General features: G+C 42.4%; 1 protein-coding gene across 3 annotated transcripts; it reads left to right on the forward strand.

Annotated features, from left to right (window-relative positions):
• The first annotated feature begins 234 nt into the window (after positions 1–234).
• YBX3 (Y-box binding protein 3) lies at positions 235–24,366 on the forward strand. Of its 3 annotated transcripts, XM_030841398.3 has the most exons (10): positions 257–791; positions 4,492–4,555; positions 5,544–5,577; positions 7,973–8,062; positions 9,951–10,073; positions 13,089–13,298; positions 17,740–17,837; positions 19,954–20,125; positions 20,706–20,804; positions 22,761–24,364. In XM_030841398.3, the coding sequence occupies exons 1-9, from the start codon at positions 539–541 to the stop codon at positions 20,769–20,771; spliced, it is 1,110 nt and encodes a 369-aa protein (XP_030697258.1). In that variant the 5' UTR covers positions 257–538; the 3' UTR covers positions 20,772–20,804; positions 22,761–24,364. The 3 variants fall into 3 exon arrangements, with proteins under 3 accessions (XP_069902568.1, XP_030697259.1, XP_030697258.1); XM_030841399.3 differs by lacking the exon at positions 13,089–13,298 and having other exon boundaries at positions 256–791; positions 22,761–24,366; XM_070046467.1 differs by lacking the exons at positions 19,954–20,125; positions 20,706–20,804; positions 22,761–24,364 and adding an exon at positions 18,582–19,932 and having other exon boundaries at positions 235–791.
• The last annotated feature ends 2,943 nt before the right edge of the window (positions 24,367–27,309 follow it).

A 27,309-nucleotide genomic window follows, 5' to 3' on the forward strand; every position in this document is an offset into this window, starting at 1 on the left:
AGCGTTTGGGAGAGAGAAGCGCCCCGTCATTTGGGTGCCCTAGTTTGCCCCTCCTGGAAGATGTGGCGAGGAGGGAGAGCCCCGCTGCCCCGCTCCAACAAAGGGACGGCAGCGCGTGCTCCGCAGAAGACTCCAGAGCAGCCTGCCAAAGCTCAGATCCACCCTTGCCTTCCTTTCCCCGGCCCCTCGGCCCCGGCGCTTCCTCCCGCGCCGCTAGGCGGGCGGAAAGGGCAGCGGGCGCCTTTAAATGCTAATGAAGTCGATGCCCAACTCCGGAGCCAACTCTCCCCACCCTCTTCCCTCCCCGGCCCGTGCGCCGCCTAGAAAAACTTGTGCGGGGCCATTTTTGGGGCAGTAAGATCCAACGAGGAGCCCAAGAGCTAGCGCGCAGCCCGAGAGCTCGAGCCGCCTCCGCCGCCAGCGCCTCGAGATCCGCACCGGCCTCCCGGAGAGCGAGCCCCGGCCGCCGCGACCTCCAGCCGCGCTAACCGCCGACCAACCGCCAACGAGGCGCCCGAGGGAGAGCGGAGGAGGCGGCATGAGCGAGGCGGGCGAGGCCACCACCACCACTACCACCCTCCCGCAGGCTCCGGCGGAGGCGGCCGCCGCGGCCCTCCAGGACCCCGCGCCGAAGAGCCCGGCGGGCGGCGCGCCCCAGGCCCCGGCCCCGGCGCCCGCCGCCCTGGTCGCAGGCAACCCCGGCGTGGACGCGGCCCCCGCGGACCCGGGCACCGCGGCCCCCGCCTCTTCGGCCGCCGCGGGCAGTGAAGACGCGGAGAAGAAAGTTCTCGGTGAGTCAGGCCCGGGAGGGTGGGGGCTGCCCGGGACGGAGGCGGGATCGCTGACAGCACGAGGTCCCTGGGGACGTCGGGTCCCCGGCGCCGGTGGCCGCGGGTCCCGCAGGCGCTGCCGAGCGAGCGCGCTGCGCCCTGCGCTCCCGGCCGCCCGAGCGCGTTCTTCCTGGTCCTGGGCCCGGAGATCGGGTTCTTAACTCGGGTCCCCTAGGCGGGCCCTGTCGCATCCCGTGGCGAAGCATCCGTCGGTGCGAAGGGGAAAGGAGCGGCAGTCGGGAGAGAGGACACGGGGTTGGGATGGATGTGGATGTAGGGATGGGACAGGCACCCACGTGGGACGGGGACTTTGGAGTCCTCGCGTAGGATCTGGGTGAGGAGAGCATTTCCTTCGGGGAGAGGAAGGCGCTCAGAGGAGACGGGGGAGGGAAAAGTGGAAAGGCTTCTTGCTGGGAAGGTTCAGGTGTCTGTCCCTGACGCCCTTCCCACGGGGGCGCGGGAACGAGGCCATGCTTCTGTCGGCCACTTGCCGGCGGAGAGGTGTTGCAATCCTGTCCGGGAAACTTGGGTCTTAGTCCTGCGTCCTCCGCCTTCTCTGTGCCCGCTGCTGCCGTGAACCACTGAAGTGTTTACCAATCACTCTCTCTTCCTGGATTGTGGGAAAGCCTTTGGTGCAGCAGCTGAAAAAACTTCGTCGGAAGTGCGGGTATGACGTTAGTTCACAATGTTATCTTGGGACTCGTAACGTAGGGAGGGAGCTCGGATGATGAGGTGTTCAGGTCGGGTGGGGACTCAGAGCATCGCAAAGGATGGCGGTGGGCGTTGTTGGTTTTGTCGCGTATTTCAGCCTTCTCTCCTTAAGTAACACCCTGTGTGAGGCCTTAAAACAGGCTTACAGAGGGTGTGTGCTCTATCACTCCCTCTTTTTTTTTTAAACGGGGAAGGTGAGAGATGGTGGAGGATGCTTACGAGAAATTTTCAGTATTTTGGATGGGGCGTATTTGATCTCTCTGAGCCTTGCCTGCCCAGTTTTCTAGGAAGAAAATTGGGGGAATAACGTGAAGAAAGTTTAATAAGATTCCATGTTTCCAGCCTTGAGAGGCCTGTTTTCATGTTTTTTTGTTTTTCCTCCTCCCCACAGGGCAGAATTTTACTCAGTTACTGTCAAACAACGTGCTAAATGCAACATGTGCAGGTTGAGAAACAAAATAGCCCTCATTTCCCTGGGCTAAAAGTTGCTTCAGTCCAGTCCGTGTCATATTGTGATATTGTTTGCAACAAGTGTGTCTTGGAACACTTCCATGCAAAATGTCAGAGAGACAACCTTGGCTTATGCAAAGCAGTGTTAGTATATATTCTCAATTTGACTGATTTTCACATAAAGGAAATTTTTCAGTTTTTCGCTTGATCCTTGTACCTTTCTGGATCTAACTAAACTCCTGAATTTTAAACTGAAGCAGATATCTTTAAAGATGAAGGAAACAGATCAGTCAATTTCCTCAGCCACCAACTGCTCTTAAGGCACATCCCTGGTGATGATGAGTCTGGAGGTCTTGGATCTTTCCACTGTCATTCCAACTCTCAAAAGCAAGGACAGCCTTCTGCATGACATTTCAATACTGTCTCTGTCCAGTGTGTTCTGCCATCTCCTTTCCTCAGCCAGGCAAGCACATGGTGCCTAAAATGTGCCAGGCGCAGTGCTGACTGAAATGGAATTCTGGTTTGGGACTCTCACATTCTAGTTTTTACAAATGGTTCTAAACTGCAGTGCATAGCCACAGGCCAGGGAAAGTAGTTGACAGGACTGAGGGAAAACTTTCCCCCCTAAATGAAGCCTGATCGTCTTCCTCCGTTCCCACCTCCCGTTCTGTGTATATAAAGTGAGTTTATGGTTTTAAAGCAAGAAGAGTGCATGGATATGTTTGGCCTTATGAAGTCATTAGAAATATTTGTGGAATTAGGAAATTTTTAAAAACTACAGTGGGAGTAAAAATAACCTGCAGCCTGGATTGAAGTTATACTTGAAAATCACTTTCATCTTTCTCGCTCTTAGTGTTGCTTTTCTAATCAAGATAATGCCTTTGACAGTACCTGTATGAAAATGAATCAAAAAGAGTTCCTAACTTTATATTTTCCTTATATTTTTCTAGGTCATTAATTTTGGGGCAAATGAAGGGAGACACAAAAAGCGTATCATTTGAAATAATGTGCGATTTAAAAGCATATGATTTATTAAAACCAGTCATCTGTGTACATTTGGATCCAAAGCATAGAATGTTTTTTTCCTCTTTGCCCTGCTGCTCTAATTTAAATGGCCTAAAACTGAAGATTTTAATAGTTTAATCTCTTCATTAGAGAGATCTTCCTTACTTAGCCTAAGAGCCGGAGATTCCTCAGCAAATGGTGGGCTGAATGACTTTGAAGACATAAAGAGTTTTTTGTTTTTCTTTTTTTTTTTTACAAAGAGAGCTAAAATACTTCCCCAAGCATATCAATCTAGCAAAACTCAGAACTAACCCTGCCCACAGCAAAGTAAGTCCTAATTACTGTTTTAGTCTTGAATTTGAAAGCCAAATCTTTATTGTTTATCCTTGGAAATTAAACACTCTATATCGCATAGAAAGGTAGCATGGATTAATGTTAATTGTTACTTTTATTTTCTACTAAGCTTTTTTCTTTTTTAAAGGTACTCTATTGTCCCATTATCTGTTTCACTGAGTCTTGATAATTGCTTTATGCCTTTCCTGAATTTAGGCATAGGCATTTCTAGAGGTACTGGATTTCGTATTCACGGTTGATTCAGGGGAGTCATCTAAAATAATAAATGGCTGAAACAAATATGAATCTACAAAGTATAAATTCTATGACCATACTATTTGTTTAGATTCCTTCTCTTGAGTTCTATTAAGATCTGGCATTCTACAGAAATGGTCCTACTCATGAGGGAAAGTAGAGACAATAATCAAGTTAAAGGGGAGGAGGTGATAAGAAAGTGCTGAGGGTTTGATTCCTACCAAATGGAGAGAGTAGGGTAAACAATGAAACAGAATCCCAAATTCATCACTGGTTTGAAGAGGCCTGTTACATCATGTCTCAGGGTGGTAAGTACAGAACTGGGCTGAGCCGGCCTCAGTTCTATTATTACTCTTGGCTTCTTTGCTAGGCCCCCGTCTGGCACCCAGACAAGTTTCTTCAGGTCCCTGTAGATGAGCTATTAACAAGGAGCTACTATTTCACTATGTAGTTTGCCGACTGTTTCAAAGTGTGATGAAAGTGATGTGTTAGGTGGTCGGTACTTACCTTGTTCACGTGTCTACAGTTGTTTTCGTTGTGACCCTTCTTTTGCACTTACAAAATTTTTCAGTTGTAAAGCTCTAAAGAGCATGTTTTGTTTCGTTTCTCTTTAAGCAGTGTTTCTCAGTTTTAATTATGGCAGAATTGTATAGACTTACGACCACTCCTTATCTTAGGACTTTATTGAAAAGTTTCATGAGGAAGAAAGGTTTAGTCTTTCTGAAAAGTATTTCCCTGTGATAGCTTCACTTGCTCCATTTTCTTCTCCCAGTATACTTTGGAGTTAAGCTTTTAATGGTTTCCTCGGGTATGTTTAGGCTTTAAATAATGCTATCAAGACCTTAGTGGTATGAGCTTTATCTTTTTGTAGGTCAGATACTAATTTATCTGTTTGATCCTATTTTAGCCACCAAAGTCCTTGGCACTGTCAAATGGTTCAACGTCAGAAATGGATATGGATTTATAAATCGGTATGTGTGTGCACCTCTACATGTTTTAAATACCTCCTTGTGCTGTGCCACCTGCTGTTGGTGTCTTTCCCCATACTTTATGAATGGCTTGTGTAAGTTTTCAGATTTCTGAGCACCGTAAATATTCTCATTTCTAAGCTACTGATCATTAAACATTAATTAAAATACCTTTCTAAAACATTGATAAGTACTTATACAATCTAGTCATTAAAAGAAAAAAAAGGTGGCGGTGGGGAGGATAAATTGAGAAATGGGAAGAGCCTCAGGATAATTGAGTTGGTATCCACAATTTCACAGATGGAGAAGTGGAGTCTTAGACTGGTTATGCAACTTTCCTAAGGTCGCACAACTAGTGAGTAATTGAGCTGGATCTGCAACCCAGGTCTGGTCCAAGTCCGGTAGAAACCGTAGTGTTTTCTTTAAACCATAGTAGCTTCTAACCATATAGGAATGAGAACACAGCTGTAAGCTATGGGGGTATTCTGATGTTTTTATACGATACCATCATTTTCTCTATTCCCCCCTCCCAGGCCTCCCTTTTAAAAAAAATTCCTCCAGTTTCTTCCTTGTATGTTTTGGTGGGTGGTGGCAGTTTGGGGCGGGGGGGTGTTTTAGGTTTCAGTGTAAGGAGAGCCTAGTTCACAGCTGTGCCCTGTCCTTTTAGCTGTCTTGCTCTGCTTTTGCTGGGAGGGAAATCTAGGGCTCTGGTTACACACCATGTGATTTAGAGAGAGATGAGAGGAAAGGGATGTTTCTGTAGGTTGAATCTGTATGCTTGGGTCCAAGCACTGTTGTCGTATGGAGGAGTGAGGTGGATAGCTTTTGGGTTTAGAAGTTTTTAAGGAGGATTGATTTGAGGCATCTGAATTGAGTTTAGAGGAGAAACAAACATTTATGCTGTGTTTTGAGGTCTTAGGATCTAAACCGTTCTTTTAAGTTTTTCTGCATACCTAGTCCCTTTAATTGTGAGCTTTTTGTCTTCCAACAGAAATGATACCAAAGAAGATGTATTCGTACATCAGGTAAGAGTGATGATAAATGTGACATTTGCTTTGTGCGGAGAGGGGCGTCTGTAATGTGCTATTATCCCTTTCCCAAAGTGGAGTTTTACACATTACTGTGCTACTCGAAACTCTTTCTGGGACTTTATTTTGGCAAGAGAGCCCAGTTCTACGTTTTAAGATTCGCACATAAGCTCTTCCATCCCATCATAGTAACTGTTTTCAGACAGTTTTTATTTTTGCAGTCTAATGAAGTAATAATCAGACCACTTTCTAATTTTTAATGCCTTTGAGTCTTTAGCGAAAGCCCTTCTGTTTCCATGTTAGCATCCTATGCTCCCTGACTGTGGTTCCCTCCTTGTGTTGGGCTGGACTCCATCTTCCTTTCGCCTGGCTGTGTATTGGTTCAAGCTCCGCCATCAGAGCAGCTTGAACTTGGAGTAAATAGCACAGGGAAGCAGATGGTTAGGGTGTGTGTATCTAAGACATTAGGAAACTCCCAACTCCCAGCATAGTCCTCTCTCCTGCGAGAACGAGACACGCTTGGCTCAGGCCCAGGTCAGAAAGGCCCGCAGCCCCCTAGATTCAAAGGAAATGTAGAAAATGGGTAAACTATGGAAAACATGGGCCTCTCTGTACAGAAAGTTCAGTCTTCTTTACATTCTTAGCCTAGGATGTTATTCTGTTGGTCTGTATCCTGGACTTGCTTGGCAAAATAGGTTAAAAGAAGCATTATGTGCGCTTACTGTTCTTTCTGTATATTTAGTGTTCAGTGAATTGTCTCGCGTATGTGTGCAGTTCTCAGTGTATAACAACAGAGAAGTACAGAGGCAGGTACCAATACCAGCACATTCACCTCCAGGGCTCTGTCAAGCATCTGGTTTTCTGTGTTTTTGTTTCCTTCTGTTCAGGATTGTGTGCGTAATGGGGTGGGGTTTGGAGACTGGCGAGAGTGATAGCTAAGAAAAAGCTCTCTGGTTGTGGTTTCTATCAGTTATATTTCAGTAGCTCCTGGGTAACTGGAGTAGATTATTTGGTTCAGACACAATGACTTTTAAAGTCATAACAGACCGAAGGGGAGTGTTGCTTATAACACCTAGAGGTTAATAGACCTTTTGGGGTAAGAACGCTGCCTTTGGTGACTGCTGGAGTAAAAGGACCTCACAAGTTTCTGTGCCTGCGGCCAGCTTCACTGACCTGATTCCAGCCCCCTGTGAAGTTGGGCGGTGAGTCACCTCAGTGTGTTGAGGCTTGCCCAGTTTAACAGGAAAAGGGGAACGAGCCGGCAGGGAGGGGCTCTTTTTGGACTGGCTGAGGGTTCAAGGCCTGCGAGTATATCCTGTCCTGAACTGCCTTTTTCCTCTCTGGGTGAGGTCTCTGCCCTATTGGCTCATTTTTTTTTTTTTTTTTTCCTCCCTCCTACTCAGAGTAAGGGAAGGGCTGGATTACACATGCCTAATCGCTTTATAAAATAAGGTTGACCTAGTTCCATAGAAACTCAGAGCCCCTTTAACTATTTAGAGATACCAGCTAAAGAAATGGGGAATTCGTTGCAGGAATTATTCTCTTCCCGCCACTGACTGAAGGAGAGAGGCCTAGTCATAAGCAGATATTTAGGTGCAGATGTTCAATGCAGGATAACATCTTCATTAACTTTTAATGTATTATCAGGGAGTGTGTAGGGATAAGTTGACATACTAATGGTGTGATGAGAAAAATTTGAATAAATATCATAGAGTTACAATACAAGGGGTATAAATGTCCCCCATCTCCCCTCCTCTTCCCCCACCTTCTTCCCCCGGGCTGTATTTTTATAACTTCAGATAAATCCCTTATCAGCCTCCAGTTGGTTTCCTCATCCGTAAAATGGGAGGGGAGAAGGTGATCAGCAATGTTTTGTTCTTGAGGTAATTTCATATATTCTGTCAAAAATATTTATCCCCTTGGCATTTTTAAAATTTCTTCGAGGTTAGCAGTTTCTCTTGTGTCTCCATATTTTAATCTGTGTCTCCGTATTTTTGTGTTTATGTGTATATATAAGATTTCATGAAGGCATCCCCCCACCAGCCCCCTGCACTGATGGAGATGTAGTCTGAATCTAAGACACTTAGCAGAGTGAGGGAACTCATCTATCCAGTATCACGACTAGGTCATCAGGCTGCAGCTGCGCATTATGTTTAACCCACCTACCACGATGAATTTTGAAGGCTAACATGAATCAAGACAGTAGTGTGGAACATAGTTTTTTGTTTTGGTTGTGTTGTTGTTTTGGAGATCCAGGTTAGTTGGGAGAGTAATTTTAAAAAGTAATGTTAGATCAACAATTTCTTCAGTATAGCCAGTAAACTTGAGAGCAATGAAATCTGTGGCCAGTTTTGGCACATACTTCATTTAAAATTTTCTGTTCTCTTGACAGACTGCCATCAAGAAGAATAACCCACGGAAATACCTGCGCAGTGTAGGAGATGGAGAAACTGTGGAGTTTGATGTGGTTGAAGGAGAGAAGGTGAGAGGAATTGTGGCTGGGTATCCAGGGTGCTGGCACAACTCGCTTGCATAGTAAATGGTCTCTCAGCCCTTTATGAATTTGTCATTATGTACCTTGTTTGATGTAGTACAAAAGAACATTTTAATTTCTATTTTAATAAACGATTAACCCTATTTAATCATGGAAGGAAAAGCTAACTTCTCAAGGTATAAAATGACATATTTTATTTTGGTACCAAATGTATATTCAAGTGTAGTTTAAATTAAACTGTTTTATAGTATTAAAATTAGATAAAAGCTGCTTTGGGGCAAAAGCTATCTCTTTTTAAGGTTTTTAAAATAACATTTATTTCTTAAAAGTTAACGTGTGCATAATAGGAAACCAAAAAACACAAGAAGCAAAAAACAAGGATATCTTTTTCTAAGAGTAAAGTTTTTAGGCTGTGATTTGTAAGCACTTCTGCACAAATAATACACAGTAAAGAATGTTTTAATCTCAATAAAAGAAGATTCAAATCAAATATGATCATTATGTTTTCTCTTTGGCTTGGGTTTTGGAAAGCCAGAGGCATCCTGAGAGACTGTATAACAGCCATCTTCAGATGGAGAACAGCCCAAGAAGCTAATGGGTCATCTCGATGCGCATCTACAGATTTTTTTTAGGCTGTTATATACTTAATTCCAATATTAGTAATGTCCTTTATGCTTTGTTTTTAATCAACAGCATATTCTAGGTATCAGTCAAACAATATAGGATAAGAATAAATACATTTTAAAGCCATATATGGTACTGCTGCCATGGAGGCTGATCGTGGCAGCTGAATTACAAGCTGAGTGAATGACTGCTTCACTCCCAAATGAGTGCTCTCTTCACATACACACCATTCATTCCATAGCTCATATTCTTCGCAGCTCTCAAACTGTTTTCTGTTTTGAAAGAAAAACAACTTTATTCCACCTAATGTAGAAATTTAAATGATTTCTTTACCAACGTGATCCCCAGGGTATCTTGCAAACCTCTTGGAGTTTCAAATTATCTACCTGCAAATGCTGGCCTGTAATGATCTCTAATGTCTCACCCAACTCTTAAAATTTTGTTTTGCCAGGTTAATTTTACCTCTGTATATTTTCAGAATTTGAGGTTATACAAATTGATGTAGAGTGGGAAATGTGCTCTTTTGAATCTCCTTTGTCCGAACATTTTATACTTTTGAAGCATTACTTTATCCATCTGTCCATATGAGAATCCGAACGCTAAGTCTGTTTCAAGGATAAGAAGAAGGTTTAGAGAGGGACTACATTTGTGGACACTGTGTATGTAAGCGGACGCTAAGTCAAGGACCCTTCATTCCTGCTGCCGTCAAGCTGGGAGAAGTTTCCCTCTCAGTAGCTCAGTGCTGGACAGAGCCATGTGAGCCCACAAGTGCATTCTCTTAGTACCTCGCAGAGTAACGTAGGTTTCAACATTTTCTAGGAAGAGAACATTATCTCAGTTATTTTCCAGTGAGGAATATTCCTCCTGGTCTAGCATTCCTTTGTTACAGTTGCATCGTATTTACCACTCTGTTCCTTAAACAGATATATACTTCTCTTGAATCAAACAAGAAGGCGAAGGTTGTGGAAGCAGACAAGCTGTATACATTTATTATTATTATTTCTTTAACTTTTTATTTTATATTAGAGTATAGTTGATCAGCATTGTTGTGTTACTTTCAGGTGTCAAGCTGTATACATTTAAATCAGGACGTCAAGCACCTTGCTCACCTTATTAAAAAATGGGTGTGTTTTTTAGGTCACCGAAGGAATCTCTAGTATGTTCTGCCAGTGTTCAACCCTCTGGCTATCTAAGGCCGTGCTTTTGGCTTCTTTTTAACTCCGAGGCCGTCTTTGCTTCTTCCCTTTCTCAGGGTGCAGAAGCAGCCAACGTGACTGGCCCAGACGGCGTTCCTGTGGAAGGGAGCCGATATGCTGCAGATCGGCGCCGCTACAGACGCGGCTACTACGGCAGACGCCGTGGACCGCCCCGTAATGTACGTTGTCTCTCTCTCTAATCAGTGATTGAAGAAATGCACACATCTAAACTCAAGTGTGTATACTTGGAGCACATAAATGCTGTATCTTCTCCTGGAGACACACTGGGTTTTTTTTGGCGGCGGGGGGGAGACGGGAAATTTTTCATGTCCAGAATTTATCTATAGCCACTGGTCTTATGGGAAACTTGCCGTTCAGCAGTTGTATCAGTTTGTATGTATTTGGCTGCCAGGAAGAGTCATTTAATTATCTTGTACCAAGAAGGCTTAATGAAGGTCGCTGTGCCAAGGTTGTCAAAAAGGTTTTCTCTTGCTTTGGCCCTTTTACCAGCCAGAGCCGCGGCATGCGGCGTTCACTGGGAAAGGGGACCGGGATTCCCGTGACCGGCTTGAATCTGTTGTTCCTCCCTTGTTAACATCTAAGAAAGTCAGCCTTTGGTTGGCGAGGAGGAACGGGGAACGGCTCAGGAATAAGTGATGAACAGTGCTGGCCACAGATATATCAAGTCATTTGCCTCAGTTACATAGCTGTCTTATTCAGCATAGCATTTCCCATCATTTCAAAGTAAAGAAGCAGTAAATAATTCTCTGGATTTTTAGTTCTTTAGATTGGTACCAATCCAGGTGGAAGGGCTTACAACCAAGTCCGGCTGGAGTTTTCTTAGGAGGCTCAGTTTAAAGTATTCTCAAGGCACCCAGAAAGACTCCCGTCCAGTTTGTGGTCATGAGGATCCTATTAGATGTGAGTCATTTTTTGATGTTTCTAGAGTTAGTACCTGGGATTGGTACTATGGAATAAAATCCGAACACTAAGTCTGTTTCAAGGATAAGAAGAAGGTTTAGCATCACAAGATGCTTTGTGAGCACAGGATTGTGGCTATGTATAACATCCAAGGAAAACTTTTGAAAAATCGCACCAGAAGAAAGGATTTGCAGATTGAGAATGATTTGTCTCTACACTTTGATAGATTAATATCTTTCTGCTTACCTAAATGCTTCCTCTCTTCATTCTGTCATCTTCACACGCAGCCCAAACTGATTTTTATCAGATTCCTTATGACATCTTGTTTTTCTATTTCTATATTTCTCTTACCCATGTTTTGCTTATCCTATGTGATTTTTAAAAATAAGCTGTGTAGGGGGTGGCAGAAATGAGCTACCATAGCATTTACTCTTTCAAGTTCACCAGGTTCACGGAGTTCTAGTTGTAATTACTTTGATTTCTAGGTTAATTCAGAAGTAAGAGTGGGCGAAAACCTTTAGTGAAAACTTTTCCTTTGAAGGCTTTTCTCCTCAGCTGGAAATTCTGAAGTCACGCATGTGAAAGATACTTAGAAATAAAATTATCAAAATTCTGAAAGTAAACATAAATGATGGTTTTCTGTTGTGCTGTCTTTAAGTCCTAACAGCTTATTGAGTATGTTTGGCAGTGGTGGTGCCATTGTTCTTATTTTGTAGAACTCTTGACGAAAGACCTGGCTGTAGAGGACTCAAAAGATACAGAGAACCTAAAGAGAAACCCTCACTATTTTGGTGAACATTTTCTGTGCTACTATGTCTTTACATAATTGGGGATTGTACCTGATACAGGCTTCAAAAAGTGTAGAATGGCTTGGCTTTTCTGAAATTAGACTAGTTGAGGCCGTAGTTGAAGCTTTTCCTCTTTGGGATTTGAGTTGCCCACGTGAGCTTTGTTCTGGAGGACTCTAGATCTTAACTCTCCTCAACCCCAATGTCAGTCATTTTATTTTGTTCATTTTAAATTTTTTCATTTTCAAAAATCGTAGTTGCTTCCCTTAAGACTACCTTTGGCATAGCAATCCCCCTGTAAAGTAGGATTTGAAATAAAAAATTCTTTGAGGGATGTTTAGCTGTTTGTTTATTATTTTTCTTTTTGAGAGAAAATATTAGTATGTGATACGGTAGTTTAAATACAGGAAAAAATATAAAATGAGTCAGTACTTCCCTTGTTAATAAGGTTTATTATATTCAGAAACTGTCTGTATTTATTACTTACTACTGTCTATTAAAGTGCAATTAAAACTTTATTCCTAAACATATAAAGAGAATCATGCCATAAGTCAGTGGTTCTCTTTTGGTTTTTGGACCCATTTATATGCTTAAATATGGGATCCCAGAGTTTTTGTTTACGTGTGTTTATACCTATTAATATTTATTGTATTAGAAAGTAAAGCAGAAATTTAAAAGAGTTTATTTAAAATAAGCTCATTACTTGTAAACATAAAAAACATTTTTTTTTCATGAAAACTATATTTTTTAACTGAGAAGAGTGGTGTTGCTTTATGTGATTTTTTTTGTAAATCACTGATCTCCGGTTTAATAGAAGACAGCTGGATTCTCACAGCTCCTGCATTGGGGCTGCCAAGAGGCCATGTGTCACTGTAGTTTCTGGGTGATTCCCCTCCCCTCCCCCCCAAACTCATGAGAGAATGAGAGGGGAAAAAGACAGACAGCATCTCACCGGCATTATGAGAATAGTTTGATCTCAATAACCCCCTGGGAAGGGTTTCAGAGACCACCCCCCTCCCATCCCTACTTTGAGAACTGCTCCAGGAAGCAAACCACTTAGGACCAACCTGTTGATAATACCACAAAACATATTTTTCTCGCCTTTGCCCCAGTGGATAGCCAATGTTGGGGGAGATACATTTGGTGGAGCTAAATATTCTAAACTTGTATGTGTTTTTTGGGTGGCTGGTCAACTGATATACACCAGTTCTAACTAGATGCGAGCTAAATGCGTTAGAGATTGATTGCACTTGCCTTTCTGCTTCTTGGTATTTCATGTGCACAGATCTCCTGAAATCTAAATGTGGTTTATCCCAGGTAATCACCTGATAATCTGGGTTAAATGCATTTTTGTCCGTCTAATAGAGGGGATTGTTCCTCTGGGGGAGAGATGGTTCTCTTCCATGGACATCCACCCTACATGGTACTCCTGGGTTCTCACCTTACTGGAGCATCTTCTGAATCTCTGTTTCCTTGCCTCGCTAGTGCGCTGGGGAGGAGGAGGAAGGGAGCGGCAGCGAAGGATTTGGCGCCTCAGCCGCTGACGGGCAGCTCGCTGGGGCCCTGAGTCAGCGGCGCCGCCCCCAGTACCGCCCCCAGTACCGTCCCCAGTACCCGCGGCGCTTCCCGCCTTACCACGTGGGACAGACCTCTGACCGCCGCTCCCGGGTCTTTCCCCAACCCAACGGAACGCAGGTAAACTTGCACCGGGGGCTCCTCTTCAGCGGTCCTCACCCCTCTGTCCGGCCTCCGCCTCCGCCTCCGCCTCCTCCTCCAGCACCAGTGGCCGGAAATCAAACCTAGCTTTTGGCTTCCCGACGCTTCCAAAGCGGACTAGGCGGCCTTCTCAGAGCAGTCATTCCAGTCACACTTCTACAAGCACGACCACCTGGGCCGTGCCTGTAACCGGGGACCCTGGGTGGACAGGGTACAGTTCTAGTGTATGGAAGAATGAGAGACGTAGAGTAGAGACAGCTGGTACGTGTAAGCGCTGAACCCTGAAGCCAGGCGGGCCTGGATTTGAATCTTGCCTCTGTCTGTGAGCTTTTGAGGTTAACGTGGCCATTCATTGAATGGAGATAATTGCCTCACTGCGGGGTTGTGATGATTAAATCAAAGGTAAAGACCTTAGTGTGGTGCCTCAGGACGGGGAATGTCTATATAGTCCTTAATTTAGATGAAATAGTGTTGGTTATTAAGAAAACCTAACGCAGAGTGGAGATTGTTGATTCTCGATTGGTTCTCCTTTTTACTGCAAAACGTTGATACAACTATCATGAACTTGACCTGTAATTAATAAGCCTTTTAACAGCTTTGCAGTTCCCAGGAAACTTGGTAATCTCGGGATAGGACATCATTTTTGTTACTACCAGCTACAACTTCTTCCCTTAGTATCCTTGGTTTTTGTTTTTTTACTAAGTGTTTTGACTGAACATTATGTTCAGTCTGTTCTTTGCTGCCCTTTTCCCTTCCTATCATGCATGACTGTGTTCTTTCTACATGGCTTCTTGTTATTTTTCCCCTTCTACTCTTTAACAGCTGTCCCTGACAAATGTGCTAAAAATAACAAGTAGCCTTACATATATGGAGAGATTGGGTACATGCGGCGTAGTAGGTTTCTTCAGAGGGCAGCACCCTGGGCCTCTAGGAAATGAGGACAGGAAGAGTCAGGGAGATTGTAATACACATTTATTTTTAGGGCATTAGTAGTACCTTCCTGAAATAATCCTTCTTAGTATTAGCATATACGTGTGTATCATACTTTCTTGAGACCATGATGATCATTTTCTAGATCGTTTGAAATAAAGTATATTTCACCTTAGGAATGGGAGGTTCAGAGCAAAGGGATTCTTTGGTGCGATGCAGAGGAGCAAGTTGAAAACTAATTTTGAAAATGTGCATGTTCTGGTAACCACATTTAGTTCTCTTAACTTGGGTTGAAATTCTTACCCATTTAATAGCTAACATGAAGTCTTCAACAGTCTTTCCTTAGAACCCTTCTAATACATACCATGTTTAATGTTCAGTGACAGAAGTCGGCTTAAGCCAACCAACAGCACCAAACGAAAATTCGTAAAACTCTCTTCTGTATAGCTTAGGCTACTTCCAGGTTGTCCATGTAATGGCTTAAAACTAGAGAGAGATCTCTGAGATGGTAAATATTGTTGAGGTCAAGTGGAAAAGTCTTTGCCAACAATTTCTACTATTGTATATACAAAACTGTGAAGTTTATTGGACACAACAGGAAAAAAATGAAAATATGCAGGCCCATAGTACTTCCCTTCTGTACCGAGGACGTGATATAGCATGATATATCAGTGTCCAGAGGACTTCCATTTTTTTTAAGATAATAATTCTAGGTATTTGAAAAATAAGTCGAATTGGTTACTGAGCTAAATCAGCTGTTTGTAGTCTGTGAGAAAAGAATTATATGACAGAGGAAAAGGAGCAACGTTGTTTGGCATCCACCAAGGGACAGATGTTTGAAATCAGTTCTTAGTTTTCCCTACAGCTTTATGGAGTTGGCAGTGGTATCCAGATTTTTGTTGTTGTTGTTACAAATGGAGGGATTTGAGTAGTTGAAAGAATTATAGCAACTTTTACCTAAGGTTACACGGGCAAGAAGTGGTAGAGCTTGGTTTAAACTCAGTCTGTCTGTCCAGTCTCTTCCCATTCTATCACTCCAGTAAAGGCTTATCCTTTATACGTGTTCGTTGCTGTTTCTGTGTGTGTGTGTGCATGTGTGTGTGTGTGCGTGTGTGTGTGTGTATCAGAGTTCCTGAGGAAGCAGCAGCTTTGCTTGTTCAGAGAAGTAAGGGAGGCTCATGTGTTTGGGATGGTGTGAGTGAAGAGAGGGGTGAGGTGAGATTAAGGTGCTATCTTAGGGCAGGTCAAGCATGCTGGGTAGACCAAGATAAGAACTATTGACCTACCCCAAATGTGATGAAAAGCCAGTTAAGGGATCTAAATAGGGAAGAAACGTATTTGAGGAATCACTGGACAGTTTAAGGAGGCTAGACCACGGTTAGCAGCAGCAGAAGTAGGGAGACCAGCTAACATACTTCCTCCATGGAGAGGGGATCAGGGGGGCATGGATTAGAGTGCTAGCAGTGGAGGTGTGAGGAGTGGTCAGATTTAGGAAGTGTTTTCAGCATGGCAGGGGCAGCATGTGATGGGGTGAACGTGTGCTGTGAGGAGTAAAGGGTAGCTTTGTGAAGAAAGGCCAGGTTTGCGCGGAAACACAGGTCATTTGGAGGTCTTCTCTTGGGCAGATCAAATATGCCCACACACACACACACACACACACACACACACACATTTACGCATGTGTAACTTACAGTGTGTGTGTGTGTTCCTTATTTCTGCCTACTAAAATGGCCTGAGGTTAATGACATGTTAATAGCACTGAGCACGCCTGGCCCCCAGTTTTTCGTTTATAAATACCATTCTCCAATAAAAAGAAGCCCCTCTGGAGAAACGGCTGATTTCGGAGCCAGGCCACAGAGAGTACAATATGAGCCTGGAACATCTTGCTGTGCCAGAAAGCAAGGAAGCGCTCAGAGAATGCTGGAGACGCGTCCAGTAGGCCATGAGCCAGCTGGGAAGGGGTCCCTTTGGCCACTAATGATAGTAACAGGTTATAACTCACTGAATAGCATAGAAGACCATGAGTCTTTACAGATATAGACAAATAAATATATTGAACTTGAGAAGGAGTGTAATATTTACAGACTTTGAAAGTACTTCTTCACAGAATCCTCATAAATTACAAAGGGGGATAGAGTAAACTTACCATGGAGGAGCCGTACTGCTTCTCAAAGTGAACACTGTCAGTAACGGTACGGGTTGAAACCATATGCCGTCTGGCAGGATGCAGTGAGAAGAATCCAGTGCCACTTCTGTGGCTTCCCTTCCAAAGGTGCCTAAGCTACATCATGAGAAGACACCAGACAGCCCCAACTGAGGGATATTTTACAAAATGACTGCTCCTGTAACCTTTAAAAGTGTCAAGGTTGTGAAAACCAAGTGAAGATTGAAGAACTATTCAGATAAAGAGACAACTAGATTCAAGGCATGGTTCCAAATGAGTCCCTTTGCTGTAAAGAACATTACTGGTGAAACTCAAGAAAATGGAGTCTGAGGGTTAGAGTCTATACTTCCAGCTGTCCTGTAAGTTTGTGATTATTTAAGGAAAAAAGTTGGAGAAAATGGGTACTATTTCAGCATGTTTATATGCCTGGAAGGAAATGATGGAGGAGAGAAGGGGCTGGGGGATTGAGAGTTCAAGAGCCCTAGCAGGCCAGAAAGAGGGGCTGGCTTTGGCTGTGAGCATGGACCACTTAATCAGTCTAATGAGAGAAGAAAAAGCAAATGCAGTAGGTTGGTAGATTTGATGGTGAAAGAATGTGGAGATTCTTCTCTAATTGCTTCTCTTTTCTTAGTGAAATATGGAGAAGGAAGGGATATTACTTTTGAGGGGAAAAAGAAAAAAAGATTGAGATGTGGCTGTATTATAAAGAATTTCAGAGATTGTTGGTGGGTTTTTTTGTTTGTTTTTAGCTCTTTCTTCCCCTGGAAGTTCTGCAATATATTATTTCCCCAGCTTAAAATAAATTTCTCAAGGAAGGATATTTTATTTTTTTAATGCTATACTTCAATAAATAATGCAAACAGATGAAAGGAAAAAATTGTGAAAGGAAGCAATCAGAGGTGAAGGTGTGGTGGAACCTTTGAATGTAGAAACCGTTACCGTATTGAAGGGATACCCAGTTTGTAGAATGAGTGGGTCTGAGTTTGAAAAGATTCTCTTTGCCCCAGTGTGGTGCATCATTCCATTTCCTTTTGTAATAGAGGTTTTCTTTCAAGAGGTGAATGGACCACTTCAGAATTTTTAATATTGTAAAATAAATTTAGGTGTACTGGGATAAGGCAAAAGACTGTCAAGTGGGAAGGAGTCTTTCTTTCTTTCCTGTCATTCACACAGATCTAATAGTTCACTGTTAGAATTGAGAGTTCCCAGCTCCGTAATGAAGCCTTTTATTTTCTCCTTTTAAAAAAATTTCTGAAGGCAACTGTGTGCCGTGTCTCATATCCTGTAGCCTGACACTCATGTTTGCCTCTCCATGCCACCTCCTAGGCGGGTGAGATTGGAGACATGAAGGATGGAGTCCCAGAGGGAGCACAACTTCAGGGACCAGTTCATCGAAATCCGACTTACCGCGCAAGGTACCGTAGGTAGGTAACGTTTTCTAAGAGCTAATGACCGATTGCAGGACTTGTGAGCCACAGTAGGATGGAAGAGGACGTTGCAGGTCTGTTTTGTGTATTTATTATGTAATGAGAAGATGTGGCTGTTTGGACCGTATGTCCAAGTTGTGGGAGGGGCTCTGCCATCATGTTTTCACACGGCCGTGTGGCATTCCCCCCGCTCAATGATTAGGATTTTTAGGTATCCCTGTACCGGAGCGGCATTTGCTTCTGAGAACTTTCCCATGATGTAAAGTCATACTGGATTTTTATTATATTTAACGAGATACGCGGAAATGAATTGATGGGTCATTCATTCGGTGGTGGTGCTATGAATGGAGGGAGAGTTGGCTGCCAGCGAGTGTTTGGGACACTGAATATTCTGATAACCGGGGCGGTCTAATGCGGGGGTTAAATCAGCCTGCAGATCATATCGTCTGTGTTTAAATCCCCACCCTACGATTAGCAGCCCCTGTGTAGCTGTATGTCCTCCGGCAAGTTTCAGGACTCCTCTTAGACTTAGTTGCCAGCTTACGCAGTGGACAGTAAGGGATATTCTACCGCTGTCAATAGGGTTAGATGTACTAAGGCGTTTCAGGTAATCAGTATGATGCCTGGTATAGTAAGCCCTCAATAAATTAATCGATTAGTACTACTACCAACATTGTTAAGGTTAGTGAAGGAGGGACTTCCCCGGTGGCACAGTGGTTAAGAATCCGCCTGCCAATGCAGGGGACACGGGTTCGAGCCCTGGTCCTGGAAGATACCACATGCCGCGGAGCAACTAAACCTGTGTGCCACAACTACTGAGCCCGCTCCCTAGAGCCTGCGAGCCCCAGCTACAGGAGCCCACGAGCCACAGCTACTGAAGCCTGTGTGCCTAGAGCCTGTGCTCTGCAGCAGGAGAAGCCACCGCAATGAGAAGCCTGCACACCACAACGAAGAGTAGCCCCCGCTCTCAGCAACCAGAGAAAACCCACGTACAGCAATGAAGACCCAACACAGCCAAAAATAAATACATAAAATAAATAAATTTATTAAAAAAAAAGATTAGTGCAGGAGTGTTATTTTATTTCTGCTTTATCCCTTGTGAAGACTGGATTGGGCTAGACTCCCTAAGATTCTCTTTAAGCTTTTTAAGCCTTCCTGTTCCTTTACCCTGTCCTTGAGGAGCTTCATTCCCGAATGACGTTCATACCACCCTGAAGTGTGGCAATATGGGTTTATTGAGAGGCGAGTAAGTATATTACTTGGGGAAGGATTTGTACCACTCTACGTCGTCTTTTCTCCCAAGATTCATTTCAGTGTTAGACGTAGTCATTCTAATGATTCATTACAAAGGACTTTGGAAATAAAAGAGGCTTCATAGAAATGTCTTCAGGAAAACAGAAAAAAGACAGTAGTGTATGTGAACCCCAGCTCTGTCAATCTCTAGCTGTGTGATCAAAGTTGCATTTGACCTTTTTTGACCTATAAAAGCAGCAATCCTTTATGTTTCAACCAAATACTTACCCTCTTTAAATGTCTTGGTTTTCTTACTGTAAATCTTAAACTCACAATATTAGCCCTGAAATTAAATTAGATAATTAACATGAAAACACACCAGCACAGGCTTTGGCACACAGTGAGCGATGTTCGTTTGTTTCCCACGTCGAATCCCCTTAGACTCCACTGCATGCTGTCCGTGGAGGGCAGATACGGGAGCGCTTTTGTTTTTTAATTTTTCCATCCTCAGTGCCTGTCAAAGTGCCTGGTAGGATCATAGTGTATGTTCGGTATATGTTTGTTCACAGTGTTCAGGTGAAGGGGGAAGATGACAGAAAGATAGGGTTTTTTACCACACCTTTGTTCCACTTGCCTGTGCATAATTCTAGCAGTAAGTCTTGATCCCTTGACTTTTTAATCTTTAAAAATAAAACCTGGGAATTCCCCGGCGGTCCAGTGGTTAGGACTCTGCCCTCTCACTGCTGAGGGCCCAGGTTCAGTCCCTGGTTGGGGAACTAAGATCCCACAAGCTGCGCAGTGCAGCCAAAATAAATAAATAAATAAAACCTGATGTTCTTGAGGGCATCTGTTCTCTTTTCTCCTGTGTTCTCTGCTCTAGGGGCCCTCCTCGCCCACGACCTGCCCCAGCGGTTGGAGAGGCTGAAGATAAAGAGAATCAAGAAGCGGCCAATGGTCCAAACCAGCCACCTGCTCGCCGTGGATACCGGCGCCCCTATAACTATCGGCGTCGCCCCCGTCCTCCTAATGCTCCTGCACAAGATGGCAAAGAGGTGAGTCCAGCCAGCCAGAGGGGATGCTGCCAGATCCTCCTTAATCATGTCAAGCTTTAGTGTTCCCTTCTAAGAGTGGTTTTATAACCTGAAAACTGAGACTTAAGATACGTATAATATGTATCATATATTTTTGTGTATAACATTGTTCATTTATATGTGTGTGTGTGTATAAATATATATATATATATATAGAGAGAGAGAGAGAGAGAGAGAGAGAGAGCCCTGCACATATCACAAACCAAATATTTGAATTCAACCAGTTAACATTCTGGCTAAAACGTGTAGAGCTTTCCAAACAAAAGACAGCGTTTAGAGAGAGGAACCTGCTTCTCAGCACATGTTGGAAGCAACTGTATATTTTTAATGGCTTTTTACTACGGAGAGTGGTGGCGTTTAGTTGCCATTTGGAGGCCATTCTTCTGCGGTTCTAATTTTTTCCTCATACTTTAAGAGTAGTTAAGATTTTGCACAGTGATTTACCTTCACAGATCCCAACTTGTGAGACCTTTCAGTCTTGAACTTTCCACTGCCGTATGAATCAGTTAATTTCTCGTTTGTGGTTTTGTTGTGTTTTCAGACCAAGGCAGGTGAAGCACCATCTGAGAACCCTGCTCCAGCCCCCGAGCAGAGCAGTGTCGAGTAACATCGGCTCCCCAGGCACCTTCACCATCAGCAGGTAGGAGCTCGGGTGGCCGGCACAGGAGCTGATATTCTCTTTAAGTAGCACTGATTTCTCAACAGTAGCACAGATCAGTCTCAACTAGTTGTGTAATTCATCTGGGCCAAGTTTCTGATCTCCATCAGGATTCTGGAGAAAGAGCAGCTTTGGTGGTAAAAATATCTCTGAGGCTGATCTTATTTTGCTAGGCATTGGGGACGCAAATATGCAGACAGAGTTAATGAGAGTCAAATTCATTTTTCTAGATAGACAGTTGTTAACTATTATCACCACCTCAGAAAACTTTAGAAAGTTTTACTTTTGTGACACCTCGTGGCCAATTTGATAATTTTAAAGTGCCTGACAAGGCCTCATTTTAATAACAGAGGACTGTGATCGGTAGAATAAACAAGAATGTGGTTTTTTTCTTCCCTTTTCCCTTTGATAACCAACATTATTTATTTTGAGGCCGTATGTGTAGTACGTGAGAGCCAGTGGGTTTATATATCCAGTGCAGGAGCTAGTAGTCATTAGCCTAATGATCTTGAGCAGTTTATTTATCCTCTGCAGCGGTACTGTCGGCTGCTGGTAAAATGATACTGACTAGATTCCCCACTAGGGTTGCTGCAAAGACTTAGTGAGATAACACGTATGAGTGCCTAAGCAGGACGCGGCAAAGAGTAACCTCTCCATAAAAGTGAGCTTGTTTTGGGCTTCCCTGGTGGCGCCGTGGTTAAGAACCCGCCTGCCAATGCAGGGGACACGGGTTCGAGCCCTGGTCCTGGAAGATCCCACATACCGCGGAGCAACTAAGCCCGTGCGCCACCACTACTGAGCCTGCGCTCTAGAGCCCGCGAGCCACAACTACTGAGCCCGTGTGCCTAGAGCCCGCGCACCGCAACGAAGAGTAGCCCCCCCTCGCCGCAACTAGAGAAAGTCCGCGTGCAGCAACAAAGACCCAGCGCAGCCAAAAGAAAAAAAAAAGCTTGTTTTTCTTCATTGTTGCTTCCTGCTTTTTTTCTGTCTTCTTGTTAAAGATCCTGGACATTGTATTTATACAGGTGGAAATATACTAGAAAGACTGGCTCAGCGAGTCTTACAAGAATTTATAAGCCATAGTTGGTTTCATTCTGGGTTTTTCATCTAGTAAGTCCTGAAAGTTTAAGTTTTTAGTATTTCTTGGTTGTTGCCCTTTTCATTACATAAATAAGGACTTCACTTTTAGTTGAAAGGTTGTAAAGCTCATAGCAGCAGTGTTATTTTTCCAAAAATTGTTCAGATTTCATAAAATTTTGAGATCATTTTACGTTTCTACTTTTTAAATGCCATCTGCTTTTATATGCAGAGGTTTGGGATTTCAATTATCCTTTCACTAGGTAGACAATTGCTATGCTGAGAATATTCTGTTTTATCTCTGGGTAGTATGGATAGTTTATTATAGAAATAAATTCTGTATTCACACTTGCTTGCATTAACTGACGGAATTATATATTAATCATTTGGCCATAAACTTTTACTTGGTGACATTATTTTTAGGTATTGTTCCTAAGGAAATAATCCAAACTATAGGGGGAAAAAATTTCTACTATTTACAATCTAATGTTGGAGAAGTGGTTAAATACTGTGGTATATCCATATTAGGAGATACTGTATGGCCACTAAAATGAGTATGAAGAATTATCAATGCTATAGTACCATTTATTTGAAAAGGCTTCATGATGATAATTTTCTTTTCTAGAATTTTTACTGTTATGTACTGACTGTTCTGGTTTGTAAAAATGTTTTATTAAAAATTTTCCATTAAATTAGTGTTTCAATTTACAAATCTATAAAAGAAACACGGTGTAAGATTTTGTTTAGAGCTTTTGAAAATTGATTTTTTGAACTACATAAAAAACATAATTTTTGCCTTTTTATTCTTTAACTCTTGATCATCTTGTCACTCTTCATAAGTTTGATTTGAATTTTTTCCAGGTGACCTAAAGAATTAATGACCATTCAAAAAATAAAGCAAAAAGCAGACCGCAACCTTACCAACACCAAAGAAACGTCCAAGCAATAAAGTGGAAGACTAATAACCAAAACGTGGACATTAGAATGTTCACTACTATTCTTTACGAAGCAAACAGCTACACGACGAGAGTGTCAGCCAGTTTTTCCAGCAGCTGAGATCCTGGGAATGCCTGCACAGAACAAGAGAGCAACCTCCCCGGTTTCAGCAGCCACTAGGTTTATATTTTTTTCCTGGTTTTTACTGTTTTGGTAATATGAATTGAAAGAAGAAATATTAATACCACGTGGGGAGACCCCCCCCCCAACCAAAGAAATCTAAAATATGTAGTAAATGCTTTTTTTTTTTCCTTTTTTGTTCATTTTGGATGCTGGTGCTAAACTTCCAAGTGTCATGAGTTAAAAAGAAATTTTATGCCCTTATTTATTTTGAGGATGAGGGGAGGATAACATTTTGCTTTCCTATGTGACTCTCTTTGAAAATGTGCAGTATGAAATTCCTCAAAAATAAAATTTTTACCCTTGAAAGGAAAAGATGTATAGCTGAAGTATGTTTTCGTATCTCAGCTGGAGTTGTTTTGTCTTTTTTGGTCTTTTTTCGTCACTTCGTTCGCTGAATAGTAAGCTCAAAGCCAAATGTATAGGTGGAATAGTGCTCTTTAATAAATGCAGGCATATGAGCTGAGAGCATAGGAAATGGGGTTATTTTTGGAATGAACAGGTTCACATCTGAGTTCAGCAATAGGCATGTTTGGTTTGGTGCTCTTAGCTCTTGACTAATCCTCGTTGAGATGGTTGATGACATTTTGGTCAGCAGCTTCCTTTAGATTAATGAAGGGGTTAGTAGTTCTAATATCCTTGAACTTCTAACCACAGAGGTTTTCAGCACCAACTGCTATGTCGTGCTTATATATATGTGTCTTGCAGAAAAGAGGAAGGGGGCCTCTTTGCAACCGCACTACAAATTTCTTTCCCCAGGTAGTAGATGGTGCCCCTAGGTTGAGAGACACTACAGTGTATGTCAGTTCTGTTGAGTTAACTTCTCAGATCCACTGCACCTTTCAAATTATTTATTCCCTAAATCAAGTACATACTTGAGCCTAGGCTTGCGCAAAGCACTGTTCGAGTGGCACAAACCAACAAAAGACCCGAGTCCCGCAGAGTTTGTGTTTTAATGAGTGAATATAGAGAATCAACAAATATGTAAACAAATGTGAAATTTAATATCAGATGGCAATATATGTTATAAAGAAAAATAAAACATGGTAAGGGGCAGAGATTGGCATAATTGTGGGAGGTATGTTTATTTTAAAGGGGGGTGTCTTTCCTATAAGATAAGAGGATATATAGATGGAGTCCTGTGGTGAGAGATGGATAACCATTTGACTATCTGGAGAGAAGAAGATTCCAGGCAGAGGGAGCAGATGCAAAGACTCTAAGCAGGGAGCATACGTGGCTTGTTTGAGAAATCACAAGCTGGAGAAAGTGGATTGTTCAAGAACCTTGTATTGCTTTGCAAGTTTAAAACAAAATCAAAATTGGTAATATGCACAAGGCAAAAATGTTCAAAGATATTAAAAAGTATTTTATGAAATAAGTTTCCCATCTCAGTCCTGGTTCCCTCAAGGCAACCGAATAGCATGTTTTAAAAACATATATCTGTTTCAGATATGTTTTGTGCGTGAGTCTGTGTGCATGTGTGTGTCTGACCAACTAATGTGAATTCGGGGAGACGGGGTCTTAATTGTCTCTAATGAGACTTATACATCTGTTGTTATAATTCTGTAGGTAACTTTACTGCCCGGCTGTTTGCTCTCTTTTCTAACTTTCCCCTTTTCTCTGCTCATTTTAAAGCAATTTTATTATTATGGAGTATTTCCAACATACTTTTTAAAATGTTTTTTAAAAAATGTACCATATATATTTGGGCCCTGAGATTTTTTTCCACCTAATATCTTTCCTCTTGTTCCATCACCAGTGTATGTAGAGTCCTCTTATCCTTTGTACTGGCTCCATAACTTTGCATTGCATAGTTCTCCATACCTTTGTCAGTCTTCTATTATTGGGTATTGAAGGTTTTTCAACATTGCAATTATAAACACTTTGTCATTCCAACACCCTTACCTCTAAATACCGCCATCCATCAGGGTTACAGCTATTCTATTTCTAGAGAAAAAAATGTAGCAATGAGTGCAAAGAGGGAAAAAAAGTCTTAACTTTGGTAGTGTATATAATTACAACCCTAAAACACACTGGTTGGAGCTACAGGAGAAAATACAAATTGGATGTGATATGAGGATGGGCCTGAAGTAGGTTCTTTTACGCACAAAATCAGGGACTTGAATTACTTTACCAAGAGACACACAGTCCCTGGGTGGGAGCACAGCTATAGAGATTAACTAGAGCCTGTCATACCGTGATTACACGTTAGCTGTGATCGGTATTCATTTGAAGCTCTGGAGTTTTGCATATTTGCAACAGCACCTATTGGGAAAGTAGCCCTATGCAACTCAAAATGATAGGGCCTGCTATGTGCCAAGTGATGCTGGGTGTTTTCACGTCACAAATATATCAGTTGCAATCAGCATTATCGGGATTCCTGCGTTTATTGCACAGAGGCAATCTTCGAAAGTACTTTTGCCCTTAGTGGATTGAAGAAATGTGTTACAAAGACTAATACTTCGAGATTTTGAAGTAATAAAGTTCTTTGAATCTTAGAACCGACACATTAAATCCAAGAGCTCGTACTTGGTTTCAGCTGAAAAGAGGAAAAAAGTCTCTTGACTTTAGAGGAATAATTGTATATATTATGGCATGAATGTTTGGTTTAATAGGAAAACTCTAGAAGGGAAGCAGGTGCTGATAGAAATCTCTGAAAATTAGGTGATCTTGTCAGTGGCAGTGGTAAAGACTTCATCAGCTTTGTGACTTTCTCAGGGTGAAAACATTTCATTTTAACTGATAAACTAGTTCCAGAGCCACCCAGATACTCAGAATGGGGATGGGAAGCTGTAATGGAATGGAAACCACGCTGATAATGTAATATTTCCCCCAGCCCCTGTAGTTTGGGCAGTATTCCGTTAAGAAGGGTATAGAGTGGAAGCATGTGAGAAATGAGAAATTGCTACTTTGTTACTGCCATAGTATCATCCTTTCATGCACTGATCTTCTCACTGTTTAATTCATGGAGTATTTCACCTGTGGAGTTCTGAGTGACTCCTATACCTGCTACATTGACATGGTACCACTGGGAACAGAATTTGCCGAGCAATAAAAACATGGGGAATTGCATGCGTGTGTGTGTATTTTATTTAAGGAGTTCCTAAACTATTTGCTAGAATGGTTGTTAGGGGCTGAATTGTGTTCCATATTCTTACGTTGAAGCCCTAACTCCCAGTGCCTCAGAATATAACCATATCTGGAGATAGGTTAATGAGGCCATTAGGGTGGGGCTCAATTCCATAGGATTGGTGCCCTTATAAGACCAGGAAGAGACACGAGGGGCTCGCATGTGCTGAAGGATGACCATGTGAAGGGGCAGGCAATAGGGCAGCTATCTGCAAGCCGAGATGCCTCAGGAGAAACCAAACCAGCCAGCACCTTGATCTTGGACTTCCAGCTCCAGTACTCTGAGAAAATAAATTGTTTAAACCATCCAGTCTGTGGTGTGTTTTTGTGGCAGCCCTAGCAATCTGATACAGTGGCTGTATCATTTTACATTCATAGCAGCCATGTATGAGAGTTTTTATCTGCATTTGGTATTGTCACTTTTTAAAATTTAGCTCTTCTGTAAATAATGTGTGTGGTGATATTTATTGTGATTTTAATTTGCATTTCCCTAGTGGCTAATAATGTTGAATATATTTTCATGTGCTCATCTGTTGTGTGTATATTCTCTGGTGAAACGTCTTTTCATGTCTTTTACAATTTTTTTTTTTTTTTTAAGCTGGCTATGTAGTGGCTGAGTCCTTTGGCTCAGCCAATCTTTTCAGCCTCAGGATCTAGAAGGGACCGTTGGAGACCCTGGTCCCTGCTTCTTTGTCCTGGTGGCTGGGCCGAACAGGGCCCTTGCTCTTGAAGTCTGGGACTGGGCATTGATCTTGTGGGAACACTCTGAATTTGAAGTGCTGGGAAGATTTTTAAGGGCCAGGGGTGGATCTTTTCTAAACGTTATTACTTGTAAATAAAGTCTATTTTTTTCCCTTGGTGGGAAAATTTATTAAAAAAAGAAAACAGTTCCTTATGTTTTATAATTTAGATATGAGTCCTTTGTCAAATATGTGGTTTGTAAATATTTTTCTTCCAGTTAGTGGCTTGTCTTTTCACACTCTTAATGGTGTCTTTTGTTAGAGCAAAAGGTTTTGATTTCGATAAAGTCCAATTTATTATTTTTCCTCTATGAATTGTGCTTTTGGTGTCATGTCTAAGAACTTTTCACCTAGCCTAGGTCTTGAAGATTTTCTTCTATGATTTCCTCTGAGATAACTTTTGTATAAGATGTGAGGTATAGGTT

Source organism: Globicephala melas, chromosome 10 (genome assembly GCF_963455315.2).
Source record: "Globicephala melas chromosome 10, mGloMel1.2, whole genome shotgun sequence".
NCBI classification, from domain to species: Eukaryota; Metazoa; Chordata; class Mammalia; order Artiodactyla; family Delphinidae; genus Globicephala; species Globicephala melas.

Excerpts from the sequence above, each read along its gene's own strand:
- YBX3 (XM_030841398.3), top strand. The coding sequence starts at position 539 with ATGAGCGAGGCGGGCGAGGCCACCACCACCACTACCACCCTCCCGCAG. Across the intron at positions 5,578-7,972 it reads AAGATGTATTCGTACATCAG|ACTGCCATCAAGAAGAATAA; the intron begins GTAAGAGTGATG and ends TTCTCTTGACAG. Across the intron at positions 20,126-20,705 it reads CTGCACAAGATGGCAAAGAG|ACCAAGGCAGGTGAAGCACC; the intron begins GTGAGTCCAGCC and ends TTGTGTTTTCAG.